Source organism: Coturnix japonica, chromosome 11, assembly GCF_054131305.1.
Source record: "Coturnix japonica strain WE chromosome 11, WE-NBRP24, whole genome shotgun sequence".
NCBI lineage: Eukaryota > Metazoa > Chordata > Aves > Galliformes > Phasianidae > Coturnix > Coturnix japonica.
The window spans coordinates 5,116,472-5,142,285 of record NC_140673.1 but is presented as its reverse complement, the minus strand read 5'-3'; the positions used below and the strand labels follow the sequence as shown (position 1 = coordinate 5,142,285).

At 53.2% G+C, this 25,814-nt stretch overlaps 2 protein-coding genes across 6 annotated transcripts; one reads left to right on the top strand and one right to left on the bottom strand.

The window, feature by feature from the left end:
- Window positions 1-1,535: 1,535 nt before the first annotated feature.
- Window positions 1,536-14,723, bottom strand: GLUL (glutamate-ammonia ligase). 4 transcript variants are annotated; one of them, XM_085512046.1, is made up of 9 exons: window positions 14,552-14,709; window positions 10,767-10,838; window positions 10,445-10,621; window positions 6,326-6,516; window positions 5,345-5,506; window positions 4,908-5,054; window positions 4,606-4,733; window positions 4,233-4,432; window positions 1,536-3,362 (listed from the first exon to the last, which is right to left on the bottom strand). In XM_085512046.1, exons 3-9 carry the CDS (start codon window positions 10,537-10,539, stop codon window positions 3,044-3,046), a joined length of 1,242 nt encoding a protein of 413 aa, XP_085368172.1. In that variant the 5' UTR covers window positions 10,540-10,621; window positions 10,767-10,838; window positions 14,552-14,709; the 3' UTR covers window positions 1,536-3,043. The 4 variants fall into 4 exon arrangements, with proteins under 4 accessions (XP_085368172.1, XP_085368173.1, XP_085368171.1 ...); XM_085512047.1 differs by lacking the exon at window positions 10,767-10,838 and having other exon boundaries at window positions 14,552-14,723; XM_085512045.1 differs by lacking the exon at window positions 14,552-14,709 and having other exon boundaries at window positions 10,767-10,921.
- Window positions 13,464-25,712, top strand: RGSL1 (regulator of G protein signaling like 1). Of its 2 annotated transcripts, none has more exons than XM_085512044.1 (22): window positions 13,464-13,573; window positions 13,814-13,896; window positions 14,153-14,227; window positions 14,624-14,753; window positions 15,234-15,338; window positions 15,463-15,624; window positions 15,777-16,717; window positions 17,223-17,285; window positions 18,815-19,046; window positions 19,506-19,694; window positions 19,966-20,071; window positions 20,270-20,463; window positions 20,865-20,982; window positions 21,298-21,394; window positions 21,692-21,821; window positions 22,218-22,389; window positions 22,860-22,998; window positions 23,587-23,711; window positions 23,868-23,971; window positions 24,964-25,059; window positions 25,147-25,193; window positions 25,571-25,712. In XM_085512044.1, exons 1-22 carry the CDS (start codon window positions 13,549-13,551, stop codon window positions 25,631-25,633), a joined length of 3,396 nt encoding a protein of 1,131 aa, XP_085368170.1. In that variant the 5' UTR covers window positions 13,464-13,548; the 3' UTR covers window positions 25,634-25,712. The 2 variants fall into 2 exon arrangements, with proteins under 2 accessions (XP_085368170.1, XP_015725239.2); XM_015869753.3 differs by having other exon boundaries at window positions 13,523-13,606.
- Window positions 25,713-25,814: the final 102 nt, after the last annotated feature.

The window sequence follows — 25,814 nt, the reverse complement described above, 5'->3', positions numbered from 1 at the left end:
GGTCCCTTCCAACCCCAGCCTATGACTGTAGAATCACAGAACAGCTTGGGTTGGAAGGGAGGGACCTCAATGATCACCTGGTGGGACCCCCTGCCATGGGCAGGGATGCATCTCATAGATCAGTCTGCCCAATGCCCCATCCAAGCTGCCCATGGGTTTGATGGGGTAGTGCTGTTCTGCAGACATGGCACCCTGGGGGCAGCCTGTGCTGGACAGCCTGGCCCATGCACCATTGAGATGGTGGCACAGGCTTCCCAGGGAGGTTGTGGATGCCCTGTTCCCATTGAAGGCCAGGTTGAATGGAGCCCTGGGTAACCTCCCCCAGTGTCTGACCCTGCCCAAGGCAGGGGATTGGAACTGGATGTCCTTTGAGGTCCCTTCCACCCCATGCTGTTATATGATTCCTCTGTCTTTCCCAGGGTCTGCACCCCACATTCTCACAACGCAACCCCATCTGCTCACCACACAACCCTACACCCTATGCTGCTCACCTTTACTGCTCTTTTTGGCTAGTGCTGTGTAAGTCTCCCCTTCCATGTTTCTCCCCTTGAGCCTTTCCAAACAAGCACAACCAAAGCTGCAGAGCACAGAGAGTTCAACAAACACAGCAGGAGAGAAAGGTCCGAGGTGTGCTGTGCAACCCCCCTAAGCTGCTGAGGATGGGGTTTGCAAAGTGGAACGCCAAGCACAGCCTGTTGACAAAGGGAGCAATGGCTCCACAAGGCTCCTCCACCTGGGGTGAGGGATTAGAAAGCAAGGAACGGCCTTCCTGCTCCTGCTGCAGCCTAGCTTTTGCTGCAGGCAGGGATTAGACCCCGCAGCAGAGGAATGCAGCTCCTTCCCAACGCCAAGTTGGCACCACGTCCCTGCTCGAGACCAGCTTACATAATGCAGCTTATGAAAGCAAAATAGCCCGGCCGTGCCAGCCTGTGGGCAGGCCGCGATGGGGAGGAAAAAGCTGATCTTCAACTGCCCACCGTTGCATGGGAAATGGTGTTCAGGTGGCTGCAAAGCAGGCTGAGCCTGCAAGCTTTAGGCAAGAAGTCAGACAACAGCGGCTGGAGGAGAGCAGGGATTTTTCCTTCTAATTCCTGGCAGCTTTTTTCGTATAAGAATAGCCATTATGCAGCACAGTGCTCATTGTTTCAGGCTTCTTTCATCTGGGTAATTACCAAGCCAGTGGGTAAATGCTCTGTCAGCTCAGAACACGAGGTACCATTAAGCGTCAAGCACCTGTGCAAGGCAAGGGGAGGAGCAAAGGATCAAATCCCACTCCCACCATCAAGACTGCCCTGGTGGGCCCTTCCCAGCCATACACCCAGCTCCTTCTTCCAAAGCAGTTTTACTTTGTACCATCTATGGGCTGTGCGTATGGATGCCCACAAGCCCCATATCCCCCCACACAGTGACCTCCACTGCAGTCACAGTGTGCCCCAGAGAACCAACAGCCTCCATATTGGGTCCACCATTGGGATTCAGACCATCCCCTCCTTCCCACCCACCCCACAAATGAAAAGCCAAAAACCTTCCCGGTATCGGGGTAAAATTACCTTTAAGTAAAGACAAAACACATACAAAAGAAGTTGCCAGGAAGCACAGAAAAGAGGAAAGAAGTCAGAATTAACATTTCGATCTCTCTCTTTTTTTTCTTTTTTAATTATAAAAAAAAAAAACAAACAACCTATTCAGAAGGAAGTCCAAATGCAACGGAATAGAACTGGCACCATCTAAGATACCCAAAGTGTAAAGTCCTGGCATGTTTGTACCCCCAGCCTGAGCTGGGAGGCACGGGGCTGCCTGGGAGGGATGGCTCCTTGTCCTTCTCCCACCCACCATCAAGTGGAGGCAGGCAGTCCCACAGCCAGGACACAACAGTGACATTGACGGTCTCTGTAAAACCACTCAGTTTTAGAAACTAAGTACGTTATAAGGAAAAAAAAAAAAAAGGCATCTAAAATGTCATTTATCAAAAGCCCTGCTTTAGTGACGTGCCAACCCCACCGGAAAGCAAAACACCCACAGCTCTGTCCAGAACATGATGAAGTTGACCAGCCAACTCCTAGTTCGGAACACCTTCCTCACCCCCCTCATCCACACCAGCACTTCATGGCTACTTGAGTTAGTGATATAAACCTTCCCGTGGGCTTCCCAGGTCTGGGAATTGCCTCCTGCAAGCTCCACTCCTCTTGAGTCTTCCCCACTGAGCCCTCCATGCTCTCCCTCGGTCCCACCTGGAGGCCCCTCTGGCTGCATACCCCTATGAGCTCTGCCCACTCTTGTGGTCGAGTCCCTTGGACATCATCTCTCTTTTTCTTCTTTAAAAGAAAACAAAAAAGAACCAACCCAAAACCAGAAACACAACCCCTCCCTCCCCCCTATTTTCATATATAATTTTTTTTGCTTGTTTTTACATTTAAATAGAAAAATACTACTTCACTCTGTGTTAGGAGCAGGAGATCGGCTGACTTCCAATGACAAGGAATAAGGAACTTTCCTAAGTGCTCCTACACCACAATTGCCAAGAAGAATCCTAGAAACAGTGCCAAGAGGCTGAAGGCTGCCCCATTGCACCACAGGACAGAGCAGGGCTCCAACCCAGCTCCTGCCTGCCCTCCTTGGGATGCTATGCATTGAGAGCCATCAGCACTGGGCCTAACACCCAGATCTGGGCAAGTCAGCTGTAATTGTCACTTTCCTCTTGTCTGCTGGCTTTCTGTGTGTAGCCTGTCCCTGGAAGCCATTGGATCCCATCAGATGTACAGATGAATTAGACAAAAAAAAAAAAAACAAAAAAAACCAAAACGAAAAACAAAACAGTGGTTAAAAATTCTCTAACCCTCTTCTCCTCCTCCTCCACTCGCCTTTTGAAGAGTCAACAACAAACAGACAATTAAACTAAACCTGCCCTCCTCCCCCCCCTCAAAACAAGAGTTACTGAGACACGAAGTGTGTTATCTTGTACCCTCAGGATTACAACTAGAAGGGAAGTTTAGGGGTGCGGGAAGCACGGGGGGAAGGCGGTGTCTTGTGGGCATGAGTCCACTTAGTTCTTGTACTCAAAAGGCTCGTCCCCGGTTTCGTTGAGGAGACACGTGCGGACCAGGGCCTCCGTCACAGCATAGGGATCGCAGTTGGCTGAAGGCCGGCGGTCCTCAAAGTAGCCTTTCTTCTCATGGCCCACGTTGCGTGGGATGCGGATGCTGGCGCCGCGGTTGGCCACACCGGCGGAGAACTCATGGATGCTGGATGTCTCATGGAAGCCCGTCAAGCGCCGGGCGTTATCCAGCCCTCCTTTGGGGTCGTAGGCACGGATGTGGTACTGGTGACGCTTGCTCAGCTTCTCGATGGCCTCCTCAATGTGCCTGTGAAGGAAGCAGGGGAGAGGAGGAGGCTCGGTGAGTGAGCTGCTCATACTGCTGTGTCCAAGTGAATGTAGCTTCAACCCTCCCCCCCAGCCCACAAGTGAATTATGTCCTACAACCCACTTTCCTGCCTTTATCAATGCAGGGCTTCGCTTCCCTTCTACTTCTAGCCTGTGTGATTCTTAGAAAAGGATCCCCATGGCCTCAGAGAGTCCATTGACACTCTGAGGGATACCACAGGGATGACCCCTGGCCAGATCTCTGCTCTGCCTCTGGGGAAATCTGCTCCCAGAGGAGAGATTTCTTAACCCAAGGTCCTATGAGGGAAGCTGACAATCACGGGCTGGTTCGTTATCTCAGCGCACCACTGAGATTAAGGCAAGAAAGCACAGCTGACCAAACAAACCCCTTTGGAGAGCTCCACCAAGGTCCAGTGCTGTGAGGTCTGCACTGAGCACACCAGTCCCATTTGTGACCCGGGTTTTACATTTCCAAAATCATCACGTTGAAAACAAACGTGGCATTTGCATCCAGCCTGACCCAGACGTAAGCAAGTGGTCTCTCTCATCAGGGTTATAAATATAAAATGCCTTTGCTGAGTCGGCTTGTTTGTTAACAAGAGCTGGACGGCCCGCTATGAACTGCTGCATCCATACTGACTTTCCAATCCAGCACCACCAGGAGTGTAAGATTACATACACATCGCAATAAAAAGCACAGAAACACACACAAAAAGAGTGAAAGCCAGAACAAAAAGCCTCATACAGAATGCATGGTGTCCACCACGCAGTCAAAAGCCCTGCTAAAAACTCACAAGCCCAACCTGCTGCCACGCAAACAGACGCTACTGGCCCATCTCAAAAGACTCACTTGAGACCTCCATCTTCCCTCATGTTCTTGGTGCTGAAGTTGGTGTGACAGCCAGCACCGTTCCAGTTCCCAGGGATGGGTTTAGGATCGAAGGACACGATGACACCGAAGTCTTCGCACACCCGGTGGAGGATGAAGCGTGCTATCCAGAGGTGATCCCCCATCTCAATCCCTTCGCATGGTCCCACCTGGAACTCCCACTACAGGAAGGAGGAGTCAGAGCTTAGTCAGGCAGAGACGCAACAAGGAACGTCCCACCCCCTTACACTCTGAACACTGGTAAAGCTGCACTGCTTGGAGCAGCGAGCCAAAAGCTCCTTTAACCCATGACTTTTCTGGACCACCTCACCCCACAAGGCAGCCAAGACTTTACCTGGGCTGGCATCACTTCTGCATTGGTTCCTCCAATTTTCACACCAGCATAGAGGCACGCTCGGTAGTGGGCCTCCACAATGTCTCTGCCATAGGCTTTGTCAGCTCCTACACCACAGTAGTATGGACCTGCAACAGCACAGATGGAAAGCAAGAATAACATGAGCTTCCAGAAGGTAAAAGGCTCAGACTTTGTGAAGAGAGGGCACACATGGGGAAGAACAAGCATCCATTTCTCATGGCAAAGCACCAGTAGAGCAGAACGCTAATGGAGATGTCATACTGGGCAAGAGTTTATGTCACCTTGGGGTCCAGGGAAGCCATTGGAAGGCCAGCCAAACGGATGACCATCTGTTCCCAGAAGGGTGTACTCCTGCTCCATCCCAAACCAGGGGTGCTGGTTGGACACCATATCCATAATCCGCCTACAGGTGTGCCGGAGATTTGTCTCTACAATAGAAAAGCAGCACAAGGCTTTTTAGGATCTCCACTTTCGTTGCCCGTTTCTCCTTTATCTACAGCCTGAGTGCCAGCAGCACTGGTGAAAAGAAGAATCCAGGACCAGTGTTCCACCATAATCTTCTCCACCACCTCTTTGTCTGCCTTTTATTCTCAGGGCGCTACCTTTGCTGCGCACAATGCTGAGAGGCATGACCGACATTTAGATGGGTCTTCCCTTTTCCACCCCCTTCTTCTACCAGCTTCCCCTCCCCAGGAACACCAGCAGCGTGTCCATTCACCTGCAGACTGGCGGTTGTATTTGAAGACCTCACAGAGAACCAGTTTGTTGGGATCCTTGCGAAATGGGTCCCGAAACATGGCAGCAGGTCGCAGGTACATGTCGCTGTTGGAGCCCTCGGCTTGGAAAGTGCTGGAGCCATCGAAGTTCCACTCGGGGAGATCTGAAGTGAAGAGTAAATCACTGTGAGCCAGGATCTACCGGTGCCAGGAGGATGGACTCTCCACCACCCTTCCGTGCCATGGAAGTGCAAGTACTTATAGACAATGGGACAACGGAGGAAGTAGAAGCACAAAACAAGCAAGAAATGAGAGAAGGCAACTCCCCAAGTCCCATGCACTGCCACATGGGTTGCGCCTCATATGGATGAGTATGGCCAGCATGGCCCTCGTGCCCTCCATATCCCAGGGGTCAAAGCACAGCGGGAGCCGTTGTGAACTCTACCCAGGCTATGTTATCTCCTCTGTATCCTGGGGGGAAAGTGGGAGGATGGGAAGCAGAGAGATTGCAAAAGAGCTGTGCCAACCACTCCCTTAGAGGGAAAAGGGGGGGAAAAAAAAGAGAGAGAGAGAGAATTCTGCTCAGTCACACACAGTATTTTCATTTCATAACTGTCTCCAGCCAGCTCCATGGCAACCTGAGAAAATCCTAATGCTATTATTGTGTAAGCTGGGACTGTTTGTTCTGAGGGACACAAGCTCTTAATTACACCGGATAGCTCCATTCTTTCCTTTCCACTTTCTGCCAAACTACTTCCGGCCAAAAACGAGCACTTGAGAGTCAATGGGCTGCGGATCCCATGCCAGGAGCCCCCTCCGCCGGGCTGGGTGCCCAACCCCTGCCATGGTGTTCAGTGCCACATCTGGAAAGCTGGGAACCTTCCTACCCGGGCACCTGGAGCAGGAGGTGAGCGGAGGGGGATGAAGAGCAGCATCTCCAGCTCTTCCCTAAAAGCACCTACTGTAAATCCCACACCTCTCACCTTCCAGGCTCTTGGGTTCGTGGTCCAGCGTGCGGGTTTTGCAGCGCAGGTGCTCCCCAGTCCCATCGATCCAGATGTACATGGCTTGGACCTTCTCCCCCTGCGGCAGCTTCATGTACATGTGCTTGATGGCTTTGCTCAGCTGGGAGCTCGCCGAGGTGGCCATGGCTGCAGAGCTGGTGTGGGCTGTCCTGCAGGGAGGATGCCCAAACCAATCCCAAACATCAGACTCTTCCTTGCACTCCCAGTTGTTCTTTCCCCCCCACACTCTATTCACAGAGACAGCTCAGTTATAGCCCCGTGCTGCTGTGCTCCCCATGCCCAAGGTGGAAAACCCAGCAGCTGCTCTGATACCTTCAAAGCATCTTGTAAATACCTAAACTCCTGCTTCTTGGCAAAGGGCCTATCCAACAAGTAACAGCCTTCAAAACACCTTCTGAGCCCAGTGTGAACTCTTTACCTCTCCAACAACCCCGTGCTTGCCGCTGCTCTGGAGCAGGGCTAATGCACAGGAAAGCTTAGCTGGGGCTTTCTTGATATGCTTGCTTCAGCAAGGAGGGCTTGCCAGCCCAGCTGCCTCCCCAGATCAGCTGGTCTGAAGTTACACAAGGCTCATCCAGGGCTGGGAAAAGCAACAAGCAGCACAGCAACCCCAAAGCGAGCTGCCACGGAGGGGCTCTGCTCCCAACCCAACCTTCCCAACAGCCCACGAGCGTTGGGTCCACTCGTGTTTGCAGTGGGGTTGGAAATGGAAAACGAGTTGGAATATTGGTGCTGAGAGCCTCGAAAAATGCCAGAGCTGCACGGATCATAACCCCCCACACCCCCATGTGACCCCTCTAATGGGGAGAGGGTCTTCAATGGGGTGAGCTCTGGGGAGCATCACCTATCGCTCAATGCAATTGTCATTATTTAAGGAAAAAGAGTGAAAGTCTCGCAAGGAAAAGGGTAAAAAAAAAAAAAAAGATGGGGGAGGGAAAGGGGTGGGGGGAAGAGCAGAGAGCTTGTTTTGAAGACAAAACAAGAGCCGCCCCTTAACCTCCTTCCCCCACCCCCCCGTCCCGAGGGCTAAGCAGGAATCTTCCCCCGGAGGATCTGCTGGGACAACCCCGTGTCTGAGCCCTGCGGACCCCCGGCACACCCCCCCCCACTGCCCCCCACTGCCCCCCATAGCCGTGCCGTTACCTGCGCTGGGCTGCGGGCAGGGGCTCGGCGCGGGCCTCCCACGCTCGGCTCCCGGGGGCCGCACCCGCCGCCGCTTTATGGAGCCGGAGCGCCGGCCCCGCAGCACTGATTGGGCAGCGGGAAGCGGGCCGGGGGCAGGACGGGGACGGGGATGGGGCTGCGAGGAGGAGGGAGCTGGCAAGAGAGACGGGGCAGGGGGAAAAACAAGCTGAGCGCCCCGCTGGGCTGCTCTGCCATATTCCGTCTGTCCCGTTTAGGGGAATGGCTAAAGGCGGGGGGGGAAGGAGGGGTGTTTTTCCTTTCCTTTTGCCGTCCCATCCCCCGAAAACAGATCCCCCCTCTTCTCGGAAAGCAGCAGTGGGAGCGAATCCAGGGCTCTTCTGCGGCGTTTACATTAGCAGCTGCCTTTGCATAACTCGCAGGCATGGAAATGAGTCGCCCTGGGTAAACAGGGCGAGCAGGGAAGGAGGGAGAGAGGAATGGGAGCCCCCTGCACGCCTCGTGTTGGACTCTGTGTTTGAGGGCTGGAGTTGCTGTGCTGTAACCTTCCAGCACGGAGTTACAGCCCAGACCCTCACTGCAGGGCACCGTGACCCGAGGGAGGAGATACTCCCCAGCCCTCCTGGGCCAGGAGCACCCATTGCCTGCCCGGTGTTTTTCCACCCTGGGTGCTTGCTTTCACTCCCATCCCCGCTCCCGCTCGGCCCCCCAGCCCAGACTCAAGGGGCAGTGCCAGTGCTTGCTCCATACACATCCATTCACAGCACATAAGTGCCAGGACAAGCACACGCCTGCCTTGAGGTGACTGGAGCTACACGATGCTGGCACCCACATGGCCACTCCTCGAGAAGCCTGACCCTCTGTGCCACCACGGCCACCCAAAGCACAACCGCTGCTCAGTGGGTGTCTGGGGACACGGTGGCCCTGGAGGGCCGGATCCTCAGCCCACAGGACTAACTGCTGGCCGAGGGCTTGTCTCGATTTATGGCCCATCTGAGAGCCAGATCCCCGCCCTCCCTGCGGGACAACCTGGCTCATTCTTTGGCACCACATTACAGCAGCCACAAGTGCAAGTTACTCCTTCGGGGCTCACCAGGATAGAGGTGTAATTCAGGTGCTTTTCAGCTCCTTGCATAGTTTAGGCAAATCAGAGCCTCGAAGCACAACAGAAGCTGCTTTCCTCCCAGTACCTTACACCTTGCTGCCTTCCTCCAGTCTCCAAGTCCCTGCACCTTGTGTGTAAGGCCAAGATTTTGATACAGAAGGGGTCTGGATCAGCACACAGAACCCTGCAGCCCTTTTGGAGGTGACAAGTAGGCACTGACACTCTCAGCTCTGGGAGGGGGATGAGGTGTCCCTGCTGCAGCCCCAAGCAGGGCAGAGCTGGGTGCCCAAATGCTTCCCCACCTCAGCTGTCTCATTCCCTGCCTGAATCTTGTTCCACTTCCCCATTCAACTCACACTTTGTCCCCTGTGTCACCCCACAGGTCTGAACACCAAGTGTTACCTACAGCAATTGGCTCAGGATCCCTGAGCAGATCCCAAGCTGCAGTCACCCCAGAGTGGCTCAGCTGAAAGCAAAGCAGGGGGTGCTTGCACCAAGAGAGACCCAGCAGCTAAACAGCCCCCACAAAGCAGGGCTGCCTCGGAAAACCTAATGCCGTGCCCTGGGTTTACCTACAGGGTTTGTTAATCGGGACACCGACGGCTCCCGTTTCATAGCAATGCACTACCTGCTTCTTTCTCAAAGCGATGGCCAGCCCAACCCAGCCAGCCCGGGGCACCCACGTCCAGCAGCCCCCGGCCCTGGCACGGCCCATCTCCTGCAGCACAACATGTTTACGAGACAGCCGAGAAGCGGCAGCGGCTCCCAGCGCCCTCTCCCGGGAAGGCGGCTGGACAGAGCCGCCCCTGCCTCCCGCAGGGCTCCCACCGCCTGTTTACCTCCTCCTGCCTTCCGCTCCTCCTCCCCACCGCCTGCTGGCTTTTTGGGGAAGCTCAGCCTTGTGACCCCTCCTCGCCTCAGCCAACGAGGCCGGCAGGGAGCGGGACAGGCGTGGTACCGGGCGGTGACACCACCCAGCGTTGGCTTTGATGTCTTTGAGCCCACAGGACACAACACGTTGCTCCGGCGCTGGGTGACACCGAGCTCTGCTGCCTTCGGGGCAGGGATGCTAATACAGCACGAACCTCTCCACCAGAAGCTGGGGGACTGCAGTGGTTGAGTGCAGACCTGATGCGGTGTAAGCACAGGTAGCCATCGCCTCCCACCCACACTAAATCCAAATGAATGATTGTCTAGGGCCAGAGAATGGTTGGGTTGGAAGGGACCTCCAAGATCACCCAGCCCGGTCCCTGCCACGGGCTGGCTGCCCCCCAGCTTAGGCTGCCCAGGGCCCATCCACAGCCTGGACACCTCCATGGATGGGGCACCCACAGCTCAGGCAGCACTGCCAGCACTTCACCATTTCTTTTCTTAAAACATAAGCATCACACAGGGAGGAGGAATGGTCCATCATGCTGTGATGGAGTAGATCCTAGGGTGAGAGGCCCAGCCTCTAACACAGCTGAGAGGAAGGTGAGAAGAGCATCTCTCCCTGTGCCCACCAGCCCAAGCATTCCCATTTCAGCTCTATCACTTGAAGCCAGTCAGTGAAATGGCTGCTCACTGCATGGTGCCACACAGGGCACAACCAAAATGGACCCAAGGGATGAGAGCTTGGTGTCTGACGGCCAGCTGGGACCTGCTCACACATGACCACTACTGCATCACCCCCAGAGGGGCTCATGGGGCCAAAGCCCTTCACCCATGGGTTAGCAAACCCAAGGCCTTAGCGAGATGAGCGGCTGTTTAATTAATTAATTACCACTCTGCCCTCAAACGATGGTCACCCAGTGAGGACAGGGAGCTCAGCACGGCGCCAGGGGACTGACCTTGCACGGGCAGTGGTGGCCAAGCGGTGTCCCCAGGAGTGCAGTGGGAGGCTGCCCACCCGATAAGCGAGCAAACATTGCAGGCTCCGCAGCATGCTGCCTTTGAAGGTGCTGCCAGGGTCAGGGGTGGCTGAGGGGTGGTGACCGGAGGGCGTGCAAAGCCGATGGTGACCTGGGCTGCACAGAACAGCGGCGTAGGAAAGCAAATTAATAAAAACGTGTGGAGGCACGTGCAAAAAAGAAAGTCCCTCCCCAAGCAGCTCCCTCCCCTTCCGCATCCCCCACCAGCCCACCTCTTTGCTTTTGAAAGCCCAGCACCCACCTGGCTGCACTGCAGCAAGCAGGGACACCGCCGCCAAGCACGTGCTCTTCCTTCAAGCGTGGCCAGGGGAAGCTGGAAGATGAGAGCAGGGCAGGCAGGGCGGGGGATTTGAGACCCAGAAATGGTTTGGCTCTGCTCGCTCTGTACAAGGGTGGAGAATATCCCAGGGAGCGCTCAGCGCATGCCTTTCCCTTGCAGTTGGAAATTGGTCACAGTGTGTATTGGCAATATTTTTTTCAACCCCTTTGCCTGCTTTCTTCTTTTTCTTTTCCTTTTCTTTTTTTTTCTTAGCACTGTTCATGCTGCTAAGTGCGCTCCCTGCCAGGTCAGGGCCACGTTAAGTGCGGCTGGCAGATTAATCTCAGCCTAATACACATCACAGCTTTATTAAGGAGCGTGGAAAATCTCCTGAGTGCATTCAGTGGCGAGATCAAGGCCTGACACTGCACACTGTGCAAGGCACTGCAGTATTGTCTGCATGCCTTCCTTTACAGCTGGATCACACCCCCCAGCCCCAGCTGTGCTTCACTTGGACATATGCAGGATTATGGGTGATGCTGCTGGAGAAGGAGCAAGGAAATGCAAAGCTTGCTACAGGGGCAGCGTGTCCATAGCAAATCCCAAGCAAGGGAACCACAAGCAGATGGCAATAGGCTGAGAAATACTTCTAATTAACATCAGGAAACACCAGAGGTGTCCTCGTTGAGCAAACAAGTCTTGGGCACCCAGGAGAACGAGCATGAAAATTGCATTAGGAAAAATAGGCTAATGTATTCAAGGCTAAGGCTAAAGTGCCGCACCCAAGACCTCATATAATTAATTGTGAGATGCTACGAGCCCAGAAGGATCCCACCATTGTTAATGTGGTCTTCAAGGTATCCTAAACTATTTATATCAGAGCAGCCTGAGGGTGTGCGGGGAAAAAAGTCCAGCAGTGTCCATGCATAGAATACTCATGTCAGGCTTGTGAAGCCTGGGCACTGCAGGGATGTGTGCTACCAAAAGCACAGAAGAGATGTGCGTGGTTGCCCTGCTTGTGCAGGGTGGGTGGATGTGGGAGGCTGTGAGCCCATGTGGGTACTGCAGGTGTCCAGGTTCTGGCCACCCTGTAGCCACACTGCCTTGGACTTTGGTGTTCTGGTGGGGCAAGGACCCGAGCCCTGTGCTCCAGGCACATCCCCCAGGCACCGTGTGTGGGGCTGCCAGAGGGCAGAGGTGGCCCCAGGTCTGCTGAGGGTGGGCTGCTCCCAGGAGCGATGCTGACGCAGTTAGTGTTGCAACCCTGCCCGTATCTTTGCGCAAAGAGTGTGGCCACCCCAAATCCCTCTATGAGCCCCCTCCTACCCTTTTAAATCTGGCAGGTCTGCTCAGTCTCAGCTTACATGAGCCCCTTTTGAAAGGGGCCTTCGCAGCAAGGCAGATGGGGCAGCTGTGCACCAGCCAGCTGTGCTGAGAGGAGCTCTGTCCTGCCCAAACACCACCTCACCTCGGGTAAAGGCTTTATGGAATCAGTCCCGTGCATTTCCATGGTAACCGTACCGACCTGTTCCAGCTCACAGCCTTGATCCTCTCCTGGCAGGGCTGGCTTGGCCCTGCTGAGGTCAGCCCGGAGCCATGCTGACATGAGCAGAGCTCCACCAGAGCTCTGAGGATCTCACTGCACACTTGTGTGCAGACCAGCTGGCACCTGGTATGAGCAAAGTCGCTCACGGCTCAGCCTTCCCGGCATCATTTGGGACTGACTTCGGGAACAACGAGCAGCTGATGTGCCCCCAGCTCTGGTGTGTTCCCTGACCAGCGGCTGTGCTCAACCCTATCCCAAAGCCAGCACCCTTTCCAGTGCACACACAGCTCTGGCAATGTGCAAATAAACGCTCTGGGTCGGTGCCCCCAGCGTCCCCACACAGTCAACCCTCTCAACACATCACTGCTCAGCTATAAAACCATCGGTGCCTCCTTACCCATCACGCTGGGGGCAGAGGGACAGAAGCAGCAAGGAGCCATCCCTGCGCTGGGGACAGTGTCGCATTGCTGGTTTGACAGCGCCATCTGGTGAGGTGACCTGGCTACTGGGAACTGGTCCCAAAAAGATGGGCCAGACTCACTTCTCTTCCCCGAGGTACCAGCATCCCACGAGCTGGTCTCCACCAAGGCAAGCCCAATAGGGATCAGCCCTGCTGTAGGCAACCTGGGCTGGGGCACCGATGGCCTCAGCACAGCCAAGGCCAGCCTTTCTCCACTCCTCTGCTCAGTTAACGTGATGCTAGAGCTGTCAGAGTTTCCCCTCCACTGCCTGCACAGCCACCCAGGCTGCATTTGATTTGGCACTTCTTTCCTCCTCCTCCCAGGAGGTCTCCAAAGGTGAGAGTCAGTCCCAACTGGGAACCAAGGGCTGCTCTGTTGAGGGCAACCATAGTGGAGTCTCTCATGAGACATCAGTCACCACGTGCATGAATGCCCTGACACCAACCATGGCAACAAGGTTCTACCAAGAGCCTGGTTTGAAGGCAAGAAGCTGACCCAAATGGGAAGATGGGAAGGTCTCCATTTCAGGACTCAAAGCCAGAGCTACAGGAAAGTGGGGAGAACACTGCAGTCCCCAAGAGCTCTCCATGTCCCTGCAGTTCAGGGGGGGACAAGTGTGTCACAAGCAGCCCAGTAATCTAGAACACATCCTAGGGACACAGCAACATGATGGCCACTAGTGAGTGACCTTTGCTGGAGCAAAGCACACTCTGAAGGGGAAAAGCAGTGCTAGGCTTTATAAACCTGGGTTGTCCCAATGACACAGCCATGCCTTGGTGCTGGTAAGCATTTCCGAGGGCATCCAACATCAGCAGGTGCTTTAATTCCACTCCAGATCTTTCAGAACCAAGTACAAATTCAAGAGACAGATTCTGGGCAGGTGCAGTAGGACCTCAGTGCACCAAATCCCAACTGAGATCACATTATCCTGAGCTGTCCTGACTGTTCTTGCTTCTCTTTCACTTTACAATCCATCTTTCAACAACACAAAGGCCAGGTAACTTTCTCTTCTCCCCTTGCAGCAACCATAGCTTCCACGGACATAGAGCTGCTGCTGAGAGATGAAGTTTTTGTTGACTTCTTCAACACGTTTCTGAACCTTCCTGTAAGTCTGCTCCTCACCACAAAGCCCAGGGATCATTCTGAGCCTTTTGGGCTCCTCATTAGAGGAAAACCTCAGACTACACTGTGCTTAGGCTGTCAGGGCAGGGAAAGCTGAGGACCTCGGCATGGAGGAGGCAGTGAGGTCTGACAAGATGATGCCTGCTCTGTAGTGGGAACAAACTAGGATGGCCAGGCTCTGGGCATCCCCACTACCCACCCTCCATCACCTCAAGATCTCCCCATTCCTTTTGATGCAGGTTTTTGGCCAGACACCCATTTTCAGCAGCAGCACGAGGCAATGGGACCTCTGGCCAGAGCTACCGAGCCACCTGGTAAGAAAACATCCCCTGTGAGGACAAAGAAAGGGGAAAGGAAGGGCACTGGGCAGGGATGGAGTCGGTTCCTCATTTCTAAGGCTGCTCCCTCCCCCATGTTCATGCAGTCAGGGGCGTGATTTCAAACCCAGGCTTCATTTTGCCTTTAAGGCCCAGCAGGAGCAGAAATAATGGGAAATCAGGGCTCCAGGAAAGGATGCAGGTGGGGAGGAGAGGCATAAGGGACACAGGCAGCATGAGCATCCCTCCCCCTTCTTCCTGCATATGGCGATGGCTCACACCATTCTCCAGCAACCCCCCTAGCATGGGCCCATTACTCACCCTAATCCCCATGTAAGAGCCGGCTCCTTGCTCACTGCTTCATTCTCTTCTTGGGCATGGGGTGTAATGCAGGATCCCAGGCCCCCAGCTCTGCTGGCCTGGTTGGGAAAGCATCGGCTGCCTCACTTCTGCAAATCTAGCCTGTGCCTCCTCCTCGTCCTCTGTCAGAAGCTCCTGGGTTTCATTCGCTCAGAGGAAGCAGGTGAGTCATTGCTGCACTAGCAGGGCTTCCTCTTGCCTGTTGCCTGGTTAAAAAGGCATTGCACACTCTGTTTTGGGGCTGTGTTATGGCTCCTCATTCAGTGCATCCAATGCTGGGAAACTCATAAAATCATCCAGGCTGGAAAATACTTCCAAGATAATCAAGTCCAACCATCAACCTGACCTAAGGAATCCCATCACTAACCCATGTCCCTTAGTGCCATAGTATACCCTGCAAACACACAAAGCACATCCTTATGTTACACCCTGCTCTGTCTCAAAGGCACCAACTTTGGACTGCACTGATCGCATCCATACAATCCCCCTCATTCCAGCCTGTTGTTTTGCCCATCTATGAATCAACGTGAGGGCTGGCTGCTGGGAAGCTCTAGCAGCTGGGATGCAGGTCTTCATTGTGGGAAAAATAAGGTATTTATCAAGGCTTGTGCCCTGATGCCATGCTCTGCTCTCTCTCCAACAGCAAGGCTGCTGAACTGGAGGAGTGCAGACCAGTGGCTGCTGGAGAAATGCATCAGTGGGAGCCAGGGCATGTGGCGCTTCCGAGCCTTCACCCAAGGAATGGCAGGTGGGCATGGAGTGCTCCGCAGCCCCTCCACATCTTCACAGCTCTTTTAATCACAGGCTGCTCCGCTCCCCAGCAAGGCTTTTAATACCACCTCCATCAAGTCATTCTCTTGTCTGATCCGAAGGGGAAGAATTGACCGACTTCTGGCTCATCACTGAGAGGCTGATGGAGCTCGATGAGTCAGATGCAGTGCAGAAGAACCTCTATCTGTCCTTGGTCCAAAGGCTGAAGGCCGCCCACCTGTATGAAGGCTCCAGCATCCTTAACCTCTGCAGCACCACTGCCCGTAAGTGGGATGGGAGATGGTGGCCTGTTCCTGGCTGCTCCCAGGAACAGATGGGATTCCAGCAGCAGCTTTGTTTGGCTGGGAATCCCTTGTGGCAGCATCAGGTCTGGTTGGAGCCATCTTCACATCATCACCCCCTGCATCCATTTCAGGGTCATCGCGGATAATCACACACGTTAGGTCTATAGGCACCCGGAGGGAGATCCTGAGCAAAATGCAGCAACAGGCCCTCTTTATCCTTCAGAGTTACTGGCTCCCTAAATTCTTCATCCAGTGCAAGAGGAGCATGGAGAAAGAAAAATCCTGCTGGCCTTTGCTGCAGGAATATCGGGAGCGGTTGGCACAGGACCACTTGCGGGAGCCCTCAGGCATTTCAGATGGCCTTCCCCCAATGAGAATTAATAGGAACCAACATTCACCAGAACCCTACTGCAGCAGAGAGGCCAAAGAGAAGATCTGGGATCTTCTCAAGGAGGGAAGAGACGCTCAAGAAATGGTGATGCAACCAAAAAGGCAAATTAAGCCAGTTGGGAGCATGAAGAGATTGCAACAAGGTAAAAGTAGTTCAGGACGGCTGCTGACAAATCCGGAACGTACTGCAAATGCTGCCATTGGAAGCCGAGGAGGAGCAAAAAGACTTAGGCCCCAAAAGAAACAAGTCATTCGCCTGGAAGACCTCTGTGAAGAGAAGGTCCTCTCCAGCCTACGTTCCTCTACACCCCTGGCCAAGATTCCGTCTCTTAAAAGGCCAGCCAACACCTTACGGTACCTCCCCTGGGCCCTCAGTGCTGACAGCTACGCAGGACGGCCCTTCAGGACCTTCTTGATCTGCCAGGACCACACTGCTGAGGCTCGTCTCCTGGACCTATGGCATGACCTGGATGAATCCCTGCCTGTGGTGCTGGACCACAGCAGAGAAAACAGCTTCTCCCTGCGCCATTTCCTCATGGAGAGGATCTGCGAGTCCTACCTTGTGGAAAACACCATCCAGGAGCTTCCTATGGAGAAGAGGATCCTCCACAGCCTGCGGAACCACCTGGCTTCTGCAGAATTCACCCCCTGGATATTCAGGACCCAAAAAGAGATTTGCAAGGTAGAGATTGGCAGCAGTCAGGCTGTGGGGTACAGCTGGGCCTACGCAGCCCAGCCTGGTGCAAGGGTACATTCAACAGAGAGATATTTGGAAGATGAAGGTGAACAGGGAGCAGGGAGGGCAAAACTCACAGTCATAAGTCAGTTTGGGCTGGAATAAGTGGGCCTATATGCAGCAGACTGGCAGAGAGAAGCATCCCTATGGATCTGCTGGGCTGAGGAGCAGAGATGAGCATCTCCATAGGCCTGCTGGCCAAGGAGCAGAGATGAGCAGCCACTGAGCAGCTGGTGGCCTCAGCTGTCAGATGGAGCTCACAGGATGGCAGCCATCCTTCCACATCTGAGTCACTGCTTCCAGCACAATATGATTGAAGCACATCATGTACAGCCCACAGCAAAGCTGTCCTTGGGTGTCTCAATACTGTCACTGTGACCTCAGGGTACAGTAGAGGTACTGGCTGCTGATGGGACACACTGAGGACACCCTACCTTTTCTCCTCTTTCAGGTCCTCTGCACCTACTATGAGAAATTTCTGGCTCATGATGACAAGACATTCCTCGAGTTCATGGTAAAGGGGATACATGGGGGTCGTGGGCATCTTTACAGGGTTTATAAGTGGTGATGAGCATGGGAGAATGAGGGGAGAGGGAGGGAGGAAAGCTCAGCACTAGCTGCAATGATCCAACATCCCATAGGTCAGCCCCTGAGCCATAACCCATCCCAGAAATGGAGAGATCTAAATGCAGGGCAGGTGCATGCAAAGCCAGCAGCAGGCAGCAAGCTGGGCAAACCACTTCTGGGAATTAATTATCCCCCCTTTTCCCTGCCTGGAGCAAATACTGCTCTTAATCTGACTCATGGGCAGACACACATTCATATGGCCTTGTCTCAGCACAAGCTCATGGCCAGCATGCTGGGGGAGGAGGGCGTGCAGCATTTTGGCCTCTGATTCAACTGCACTCAAGTTTTCCATGTGTTTTTGGTTATTTTTTTCTTCCTTCTTTTTCCTTTTCCCCCCACTGTGTAAAGCAGTCATCTAAAGAAGAGTTACACAAGCAAACCATCTTCCCGGCAGCAGAAATCCTACTAATGAATCATACTTCTCAGTGCCCCGAACACTACCCTAACTCCAGAAAGTCTCCTCACAAACAGGAACCCCAGAACATCCCTCATGTTGGGTCCCTTGCATGACTCGCACAGGAATTTTTGCTCATGTCTTCAGGCTGACCATTAGGATAGTGATGTAAAAGATTGAGCAGCTGGGCCCAGCAGTGATTAGGAGGGGCTGACAGGGACAGTGCCCCAAAGCCCCAGCACTGCAGCCAGTGAGAGCCAAGCTCTTATGGAGCAGTCAGTTGGCAGCTGTCAGCTCCTGGCTCTGCTCATTAAATGCTTTTGGTTGTAAGTTAATTAGCTGCCCATGTTTCTAAGCATCCCTTGTCAAGGAAATTACCACTCAGAGCAAATGCTTGGTCTGGAAGTGCAATTAGCACTTGGGCAGGTGTCGGGGCCATGCTCTCAGCAGGCACCATCCCCTAAGCCAAACTCATCAGGGGCTCTCTCTGCACTGATGTCAAAGGAGCAGCTCGGGGCTTAGCAGGGCTATTTTTGGTGCTTGCTCTCAGCAGCACGCAGCTCTGTTAGCAGACAGTCTCTCTGTCCCTGCTCACTGGTGGTGAACGGCCAAAACCTGCACGAGGGTCTCAGTGGGGACAGTGGGTGGCACTACTGGGACATCAGCCAGAGCTGGCACCAGGAACAGCAGACAGGGAGCTCACCTGTGTCCATGACACCCTCGTGGCTGTTTTCATTCCTCATGGCTGGATGGTGGCCTCTTCAGGAAAGCAGCTGCCCTTGTCTGATAAGCCACTGTTTGGATGCAGCTGCAGGCAGATGTGAGCCAGCTTTAGGAAGAGTATGGACAGGTCTGAGTCTCATGCTGAGCTTTGTGCTCAGGTTTCTTCCAGAGGTTAAATTTGGATGTGTTTGTAAACAGCAAAAATATGCTGCTAGCCTGCTGGGTGCATTGCAGGAGCAACTCCTCAGATGGAGTGTAATAGGATGCTCTGTGCCATCACCCCCTGCTCTCCTTGTCAGTCTTCACAGAGTGATGTCCCGGTGCCCAAGGTACAAGGACGTCGTCTTGGGAAAGACAAATATTTCCTTCTGTCCGAACGGATAAATGAGTCCTTGAAGCTGAGCCAGGCCTTGCATGAGACAAGGTACTTGGAAGACATCTCCTCTGAGCACTGGCAATCCTTTGGCACTCAACACCTCCAGAAAATGGGCATTCTCCAGGTGGAGGTGGAAGCTCCTATGAGCAAAACTGGTAAGAGAAGGCTTTGAATTTCTGCTGTGATTCAGGGTGGCTCAGGCTGATACAGCACATTTTGTGTCTGTACTGACCAAAGACTGTCATTGTGTGGGTTGGAACAGGGTATCTGCAGGCCACAAGCCATAATCCAAGCTTTAACAGTGAGCTCTGAGTCAAATTCACTCTTGTCAAGTACTAGAGGCATAAAATTGCTTGTCCCTGCACTGGCTTGGGTCACTAGGCTGTAACAAAGAGACCAAAATGCAAAGGCAGGGATGGTCATTGTCATCCCACTGCCACACCTTGACCTCTTGGGTAGCTTGGGGCCCTGAGAAACATAGCACCATGGGTGGATCACAGGAAGAAAAGAGAGAAGGGAAAAGGAAAGGCAAAAAGTGATAAGGCAGCACTCAGTAAGTGCTGGAGGACAATCATAGCCTGCAAGAGCTGGATCTGTTCCTTCTTTTCTACCAGCTGCAGACTCTGAGAAGATGACATCAAGAGAGTCAGCTGTTAAGAAAGAGTCACTGTCTGCAAGTAGCTGCAGCAAGGATGAGGAGCTTTCGTCTCCCAAAAGCCCACCACCTGATGAGTCCAAACCGAGCAGACTAGAAGAAGAAGGAGAAAGCAGCATCAGTGAAGCATCTCCAGAAGGAGAGAAAGGTACATCCACCCTTGGAAGGCATGTGTTTAGGGGTGTTAATCCAGCCAGCATGGGTGGGAGTGGGAGATTTCCTCTGAGGAGTTGAAGCCATGCAGAGGTGAAGGGCTCCTACAGTATCTGTTATCTCCTGAGCTGAGCTCATCCTGCCAAAGTCAGCAGGGCAGTTCTGGAGACAGTTCAGGCTTCTTTGTGGTTCTCTGACCTGAGGACAGCTGTGATGGACTATAGCTGTTACTCGAGGAAGGGGCCAGCTCTGTTCCGTCCCCACAGATGCTGAACCTGAGAAGAAAAAGAAGAAGGCTTCTAGGAGAAGAACCGGATCAAGTATCAAGAAGCCCATCAGTGTTGTAGTAGAGAAGCCAACGAGAAGACCCAGGTTTGACAACTTGCAGCACAAAGCTTTGCTGCCTTCAACATCACTCCTTGCTTTGTCATGGAGATGACACATGAATGTCCACATAGAGTCCCACCTCCTGGAGATACTCCAGACAAGGGTCCTGACAGCTCCACCTCGAGATATAAATTGCAAATCCCTGCTTGCTCCCATCTCTGTCTCCCTGTCTCTTCCCTGCAGGCACTTTGTGAAGGTTCTGCACAGCCCTGCCCACCTGCAGTACTTCAGGCAGTTCCTTGAGGAGCGCGGTGCAGCTGAACCACTGCATTTCTGGATGGCTGTGGAGAAGCTGGCTGCAGAGACCAGCGCCAAGACAAGGAATATCCTCGTTAACAGCATTGTCAGAAATTATTTCCAAGGTGAAATCCCAGCTGGTAGGCACCCTCCAGCCCTGTACTTCAAAGGCTTCTTTTCCTTGATGCAGGTGAAGATTTTAGATCCTCTTGCAGGGTCCTGCCAGTTCTCCTTTCTCTGCCCAGTGTCTGTTGAGGTCTTCCACTACCATTTGTATCTGTAGGAAGGTGGTCTACTTCTTTAGCAGGACCTCTTGACCAAGACCTCTGATGTTCTTGGAGTCAGAGCTCCACTCCTAAAGCATGCAATTAGCACAGTAGAGAAAAGATATCAAATTCAGCAACCAAAATTCAATCAAATTCAGCTGATGGGGTAGGAGGAGGTGGGACAGGATGCCACTTGCTGATGTGAGGGTGGGAAGGGTTGTCATGGTGGCTGAGGTGGCTGCTGGTGACAGGAAGCAACTGCATGTCTCTTCCAGAGGAACAGCTGGATTGCAGCTCTTCTATCATCAAGGAAATAAGTGAGGCTGAAACAGTCACCCCCTTCATGCTGATGACAGCACAGATCTTTGTCCAGAAAGCAATGGAAAAACGATGGTGAGGACCTGGCTTAGATGGGTTCCTAAGTTCAAACACGAACACCCTTTCCTTGGCAAAAGGCAACAACTGCTACAAATGTATTTCTCTATGAACCATCAACACCCCAACTAGACCTTCACTCCAGCCCTACATCTGCTGATGTCATTAACCGTGCAAGGGGAGGGCTCCAGTTCCCATCCCTTTCTCCATCCTCCTCACCCCATGAGAACCCAACCACAGGACTATCCATCTCAGCTGCTCCTCATCCTACCCACCCACCCCTTGCCCACACATCTGGCTGTTCCTGATGCTCTCTGGTCTCCCATCTGGCAGGTTTCAAGAATACCAAGACCTCTTTCCCCCCTGTGACACATACAAGTCCGACTTTTGTTTGCGGTACAGGAGGGGGAACTTCAAGACAGACAACCTGGTAAGGAAAGACCTTCTGCTTGCTTGCTGTGGGTGTTGTCTAAGAGGAGATGCTGTGTGTTAAGCAGTGCTCAAAGAAATAGGGTGAGGCAGGTTAGAGCTGGAGGAGAGTTTAAGTTCTGTTCTCACAGGCTCTGGAGTCCTGATTTAGATAGTGGCAAGTAGCCAAGCAATTCAGACTATCACCTATGGCCTCCAGGGAAATGCAGAAACACCAGAAACGATGGCTGGGTCATTCCCAGCCTTGGCTCTTCATGGCTGTACCACCAGCTGACGTGCACTGTGCTGCCCTCTGCAGCGGTGGGCATGGTTTGCCATCCAGAACATCGTCAGGAGCATCTGCAAGTTCCATCGGGAGATGAACAACAACCAGCGCCGTATGGAGTTTGAGGACTTTCTCCGGAGGGAACTAGACAACGAGGACGAAAGTATGGCTAGACTCCTGAAGGCACAAAATGGGCCTGTCTCTTTTAGCTAAGAAGTTCTGGAGGTGGACAGTTAGGCTGGCCCCCTTGGCCACTAATCCTAGTGCTCCCAGACCCTGCACACTGGCACAGAGAAGCCACAGGGATATCAGTGGTGGGGTAGGGAGATGAGGTGCAGAAGCAACATGGCCCTACCTACGGCAGGGAGGTTGGAACTTCCCTTCCAACCCAAGCCATTCTATGATTCTAAGGTAGAAAAGCCCTACAAATCTCCTGTATATGGTAAAGGGAAGCACAGGGGAGGTGAAAGAGGGGGGTATAGCTCAGCATCAGATGCTCACCTACCCTCAAGCAAATGCTATGAGAAGCAAGGCACAACATCTCTTACCCCTCTCACAGACCTGCCCATCACCTCGATGCAAAGCAACGGCACCTCATGTTCCCAAGCATCCTCTGTCAAGGCCCCTTGGGACAAGGACGTGGTGCTGGTGAGGCGAGAGATGTTTAACAACCAGCTCATCACTGTCAACTTCCTTGTTGACGACCTCCGCTTTTACCTGGAGATCGACAAGTAAGCTCCACCAGTGCTCAGGTACCTCTAGTCTCCTTTTCTCAGGCCCAAAACCATCCTGGGAGCAGTCCACACCCCTCAGTAAGGGATAAAGCCTGATGCATGGGTTCCTTTGCTGCCATCCTAAAGCTCCCCTCAGCAAGGCTGCTGGACACCACACTGCAGCGTGAGATGCAACCAAAGTCTCACTCTATAGTTGTCTGCATCTAATCTGCTTGTGGTTACCTGCTCCTAGAGACCCCAAAACCACTGCCCAGAGAGGTGGTGCTGCCCTTTCCCTGCAGTCAGCCAAGGTCAGGCTGGACAGGGCTCTGAGCTGTAGTGGACTCTGTTCACTGCAGGGCAGTTGGATCAGATGGCCTTTAATGATCCCTTCCAGCTCAAACAGCTCTAGGATTCTATGATTCCATGCCTGCCTAACCTACCAGGGCACTTGTCTCAGAGTGACACTCAGACACATGCTTTTGCAGGTTTTCCAAGCTGGCTGATTCAGCTGAAGCACTGGCAGCCCGCAATGTGTGCACCAAGTACGAATTTGACTTTCTCAAAAAGAAAACTGCCATCATCAGCAAGCTCTTCCTGAACTCTGATATTCCCCCCAAACTGCGGGTGAGATGCTGGGTCCCACCCAGGAAGCCTGTAGGCTGTTCATTGCTCAAGACCATGACAGCTATGAGCACATATAGGAAGAAAGAAACCAAAGAGGGGGGTGGATCTGCTCCAAGAATGCTCTGAAGCTTCAGAATGCACTCTGGAGCTTGGGAACCATCCTTGGGCTCCATGGGAACTGATCTATCACCAGGCCCACGCTAGCACTTGATCTGTACCTGCTAAGAACAAGCACATAGACATGGAGATGGTGAAATCCCCTCTCTGCTGGAAGGATGATAGAGCTGAAACACCAGGATGTGCGTTACACTCCGCCAAATCAGTCATTTCAGTCTCCAAAGGTCAATGTCATCGGCATGTCCTCCACACACCCACCTACCTCTTCCCCTGCAGTAGGGATGGTTCTGTCTATCTCCTGTTTAGAAAGCATTTTTCATGGAAATCCAGATTATTCAGCCCTTATGTCCAGGACAGAAATAGTATAACATCATAGGCACAGCCTGCAGTGTGCGGTGGGGTTAGGGAGAGAGACGTGCCTTTAGGGCCCACCAAACTGCTTTGGTTAAACAAGCTCCCTTTTTTGCTCAGGTGAACATCACTGAGAATGAGAGAGATTTAATTTGGAGTATGTCTTCCAAGGGGCTACTGAACCGGCTCCTCTACCACAAAGCCAAGGTGACCATCATCCCCATCCTGATTCACTTCTGGAAGAGGTACGAAGCCCTTCTCTCTGGGTGGCAGAGAGCACACAGATGCCTCTGCTTCTTCCAGCCACCTGGCTCCTCTGGCACAATGTAGATGAAGACATGACACTGCCCAGGAGCTCAGCTGAAGATATCCATTTGTTGTCATTGGTGTTCCTCATGCAGGTTCTGCAACTGGAGGGTGATGAAGAGCTTCCGAACCTACTCAATGGAAAGGAAACCACCAACCTTCGTGACCAGTTCTGAACCATCTGAGATCTACAGCCCAGGTAAGATGAAAACCTGTCCCCCACTCCACATTTACCCTCCCCATTATTACTGCACAGAAGTCTCCAGATCTGGGTTTTTGGTGTCCCACAGTGTTCATGGACCCCCAGATCCCCAGTGATGGTTCCCCTTAGAAGAGCCAACTCCCTCCCATGCAGTGCACATGGCATGCTCCACTAATAGACACAGCTCCATGGGGCTGGAAAATATGGTATGGAGCTGTGGTGTTCCTGTTCATCATGGGGGGAGTTGGACTACACGGCCTTTAAAGGTCCCTTCCAACTCTAAGGATTCTATGATCTCTAGGGAAAAGTTTTTCACTCCCCTCATCCTCTTACTTAGTTTCAATATACTAAACAATGCTCAGCTGGGAAGAAAAAAGAGAAACCCAACAAAGAAAGTGCTGCTAAGCCCTGTCACTCAGCCTGACAACCTGGCTCCTCGACTGAATATTCATTTGGAAATTACCTAATTGATTTTTTGATTAAAGAGGAAACCAAAATAGGCACGTACTAATCTTGCTTTGACGGCCGGGTGGGTGTCTCGCAGCACAGCGTTCCGTTCCCGGTAATTCATCACTGTCAGGCTTTGAGGCTCAGCTCGGCACGGCTGGGAGGTGCGGGGGGTGTGAGCAGGCAGGAGCCGGAGCTGCGGGTTCATCAGCTGGGCTGTGGCTGCGGCCATCTCGCAGCCTGTCACCAGGCGTCACTGTGGCACTGCCGAGCCTCGCTCCGCGGAGCTCAGGGCGGTGATGCTCTCGGGGAGGCCGCCCGGAGCTCGCCGTGCTCGTGTCCGCTGCTCATCTCCTTGCAAGGCAGAGCAGGGCGAGCCACCCCCTCCCTGCAAACGAGGAGGTGTGCAGAGCTCACATCTTTGTGCAAGTGCTCAATGTCACCGCTTCCCCTTCATCTCCCATGCTCTGTAGGAGCCGAAGTGGAGGACACATCCTGCTGTTCCCTCTCCACTTACTGCTCCCTCTCTTCTCCCTCACCAGGCAATAACGCTGTCATCCTGTTCTCACTCCTGCGAGGGATCCAGGTCCTGCTGCCCCGGTCTCATAAGAAGAAAGAATTAGAGGAGGAACACGAGGGTGAGCTTGGAGCCAAAAGGTTGCAAGGATAGGAGTATAGATTTAGGGCTCACTGACTCACTGTGATGGGTTCTGTGCTTTCCACAGAGTCAAAAAATGCTGAGACGTCATCCAGCGGGTCCAGCTCAGAGGAGGTAGGTGGCTGCAAGGCACCTCAGGCTCCACCAGCACAGAGTGGGACAGCCTGCTGGGAGGGATGCTGGGTAGCTGTGCAGGACGCTGCTGGCCCCACAGCCTCCAGGATAGGGTCAGACAGTCACGAGCCATCTCCTTTTGCAGCCCTTCCTGAGTTTATACCACAGATACCAGCATATCCACGTCACTGAAGTGACTGATGCTGTCTCTGGGTGGGCTGTTTCTGGCCCCAGCTCTCTGCAGTCTTTCCCAGTAACACACTCAAAAGACCTGCAGTGGCTGCACTTCTCCCTGCTCTAAGCACATCCCCCACTTGTACATTTCACCCATGCATCCACCATCAGCCACTGATGCAGTGTTTCTCCCCTCCCCACAGGATGAAGAGTCAGAAGACGAGTCAGAAGAAGAGACATCCCAGCAAAACGATGGAGATGTGTAAGGAAGCTGAACAGCCAGGGCATGCTGCATGGCCTGTGCTTAACTTGCAACAAGGCTGAAAAATAAAGCAACTCACAGCATTCTCCATCCTCCTGCTAACACATCACTTGTAACTTAGAGGAACATGCCACTCAGGTGTACCTACCCAAAGAGATACCCATTTTCCAATCAGAGTCAGCTCA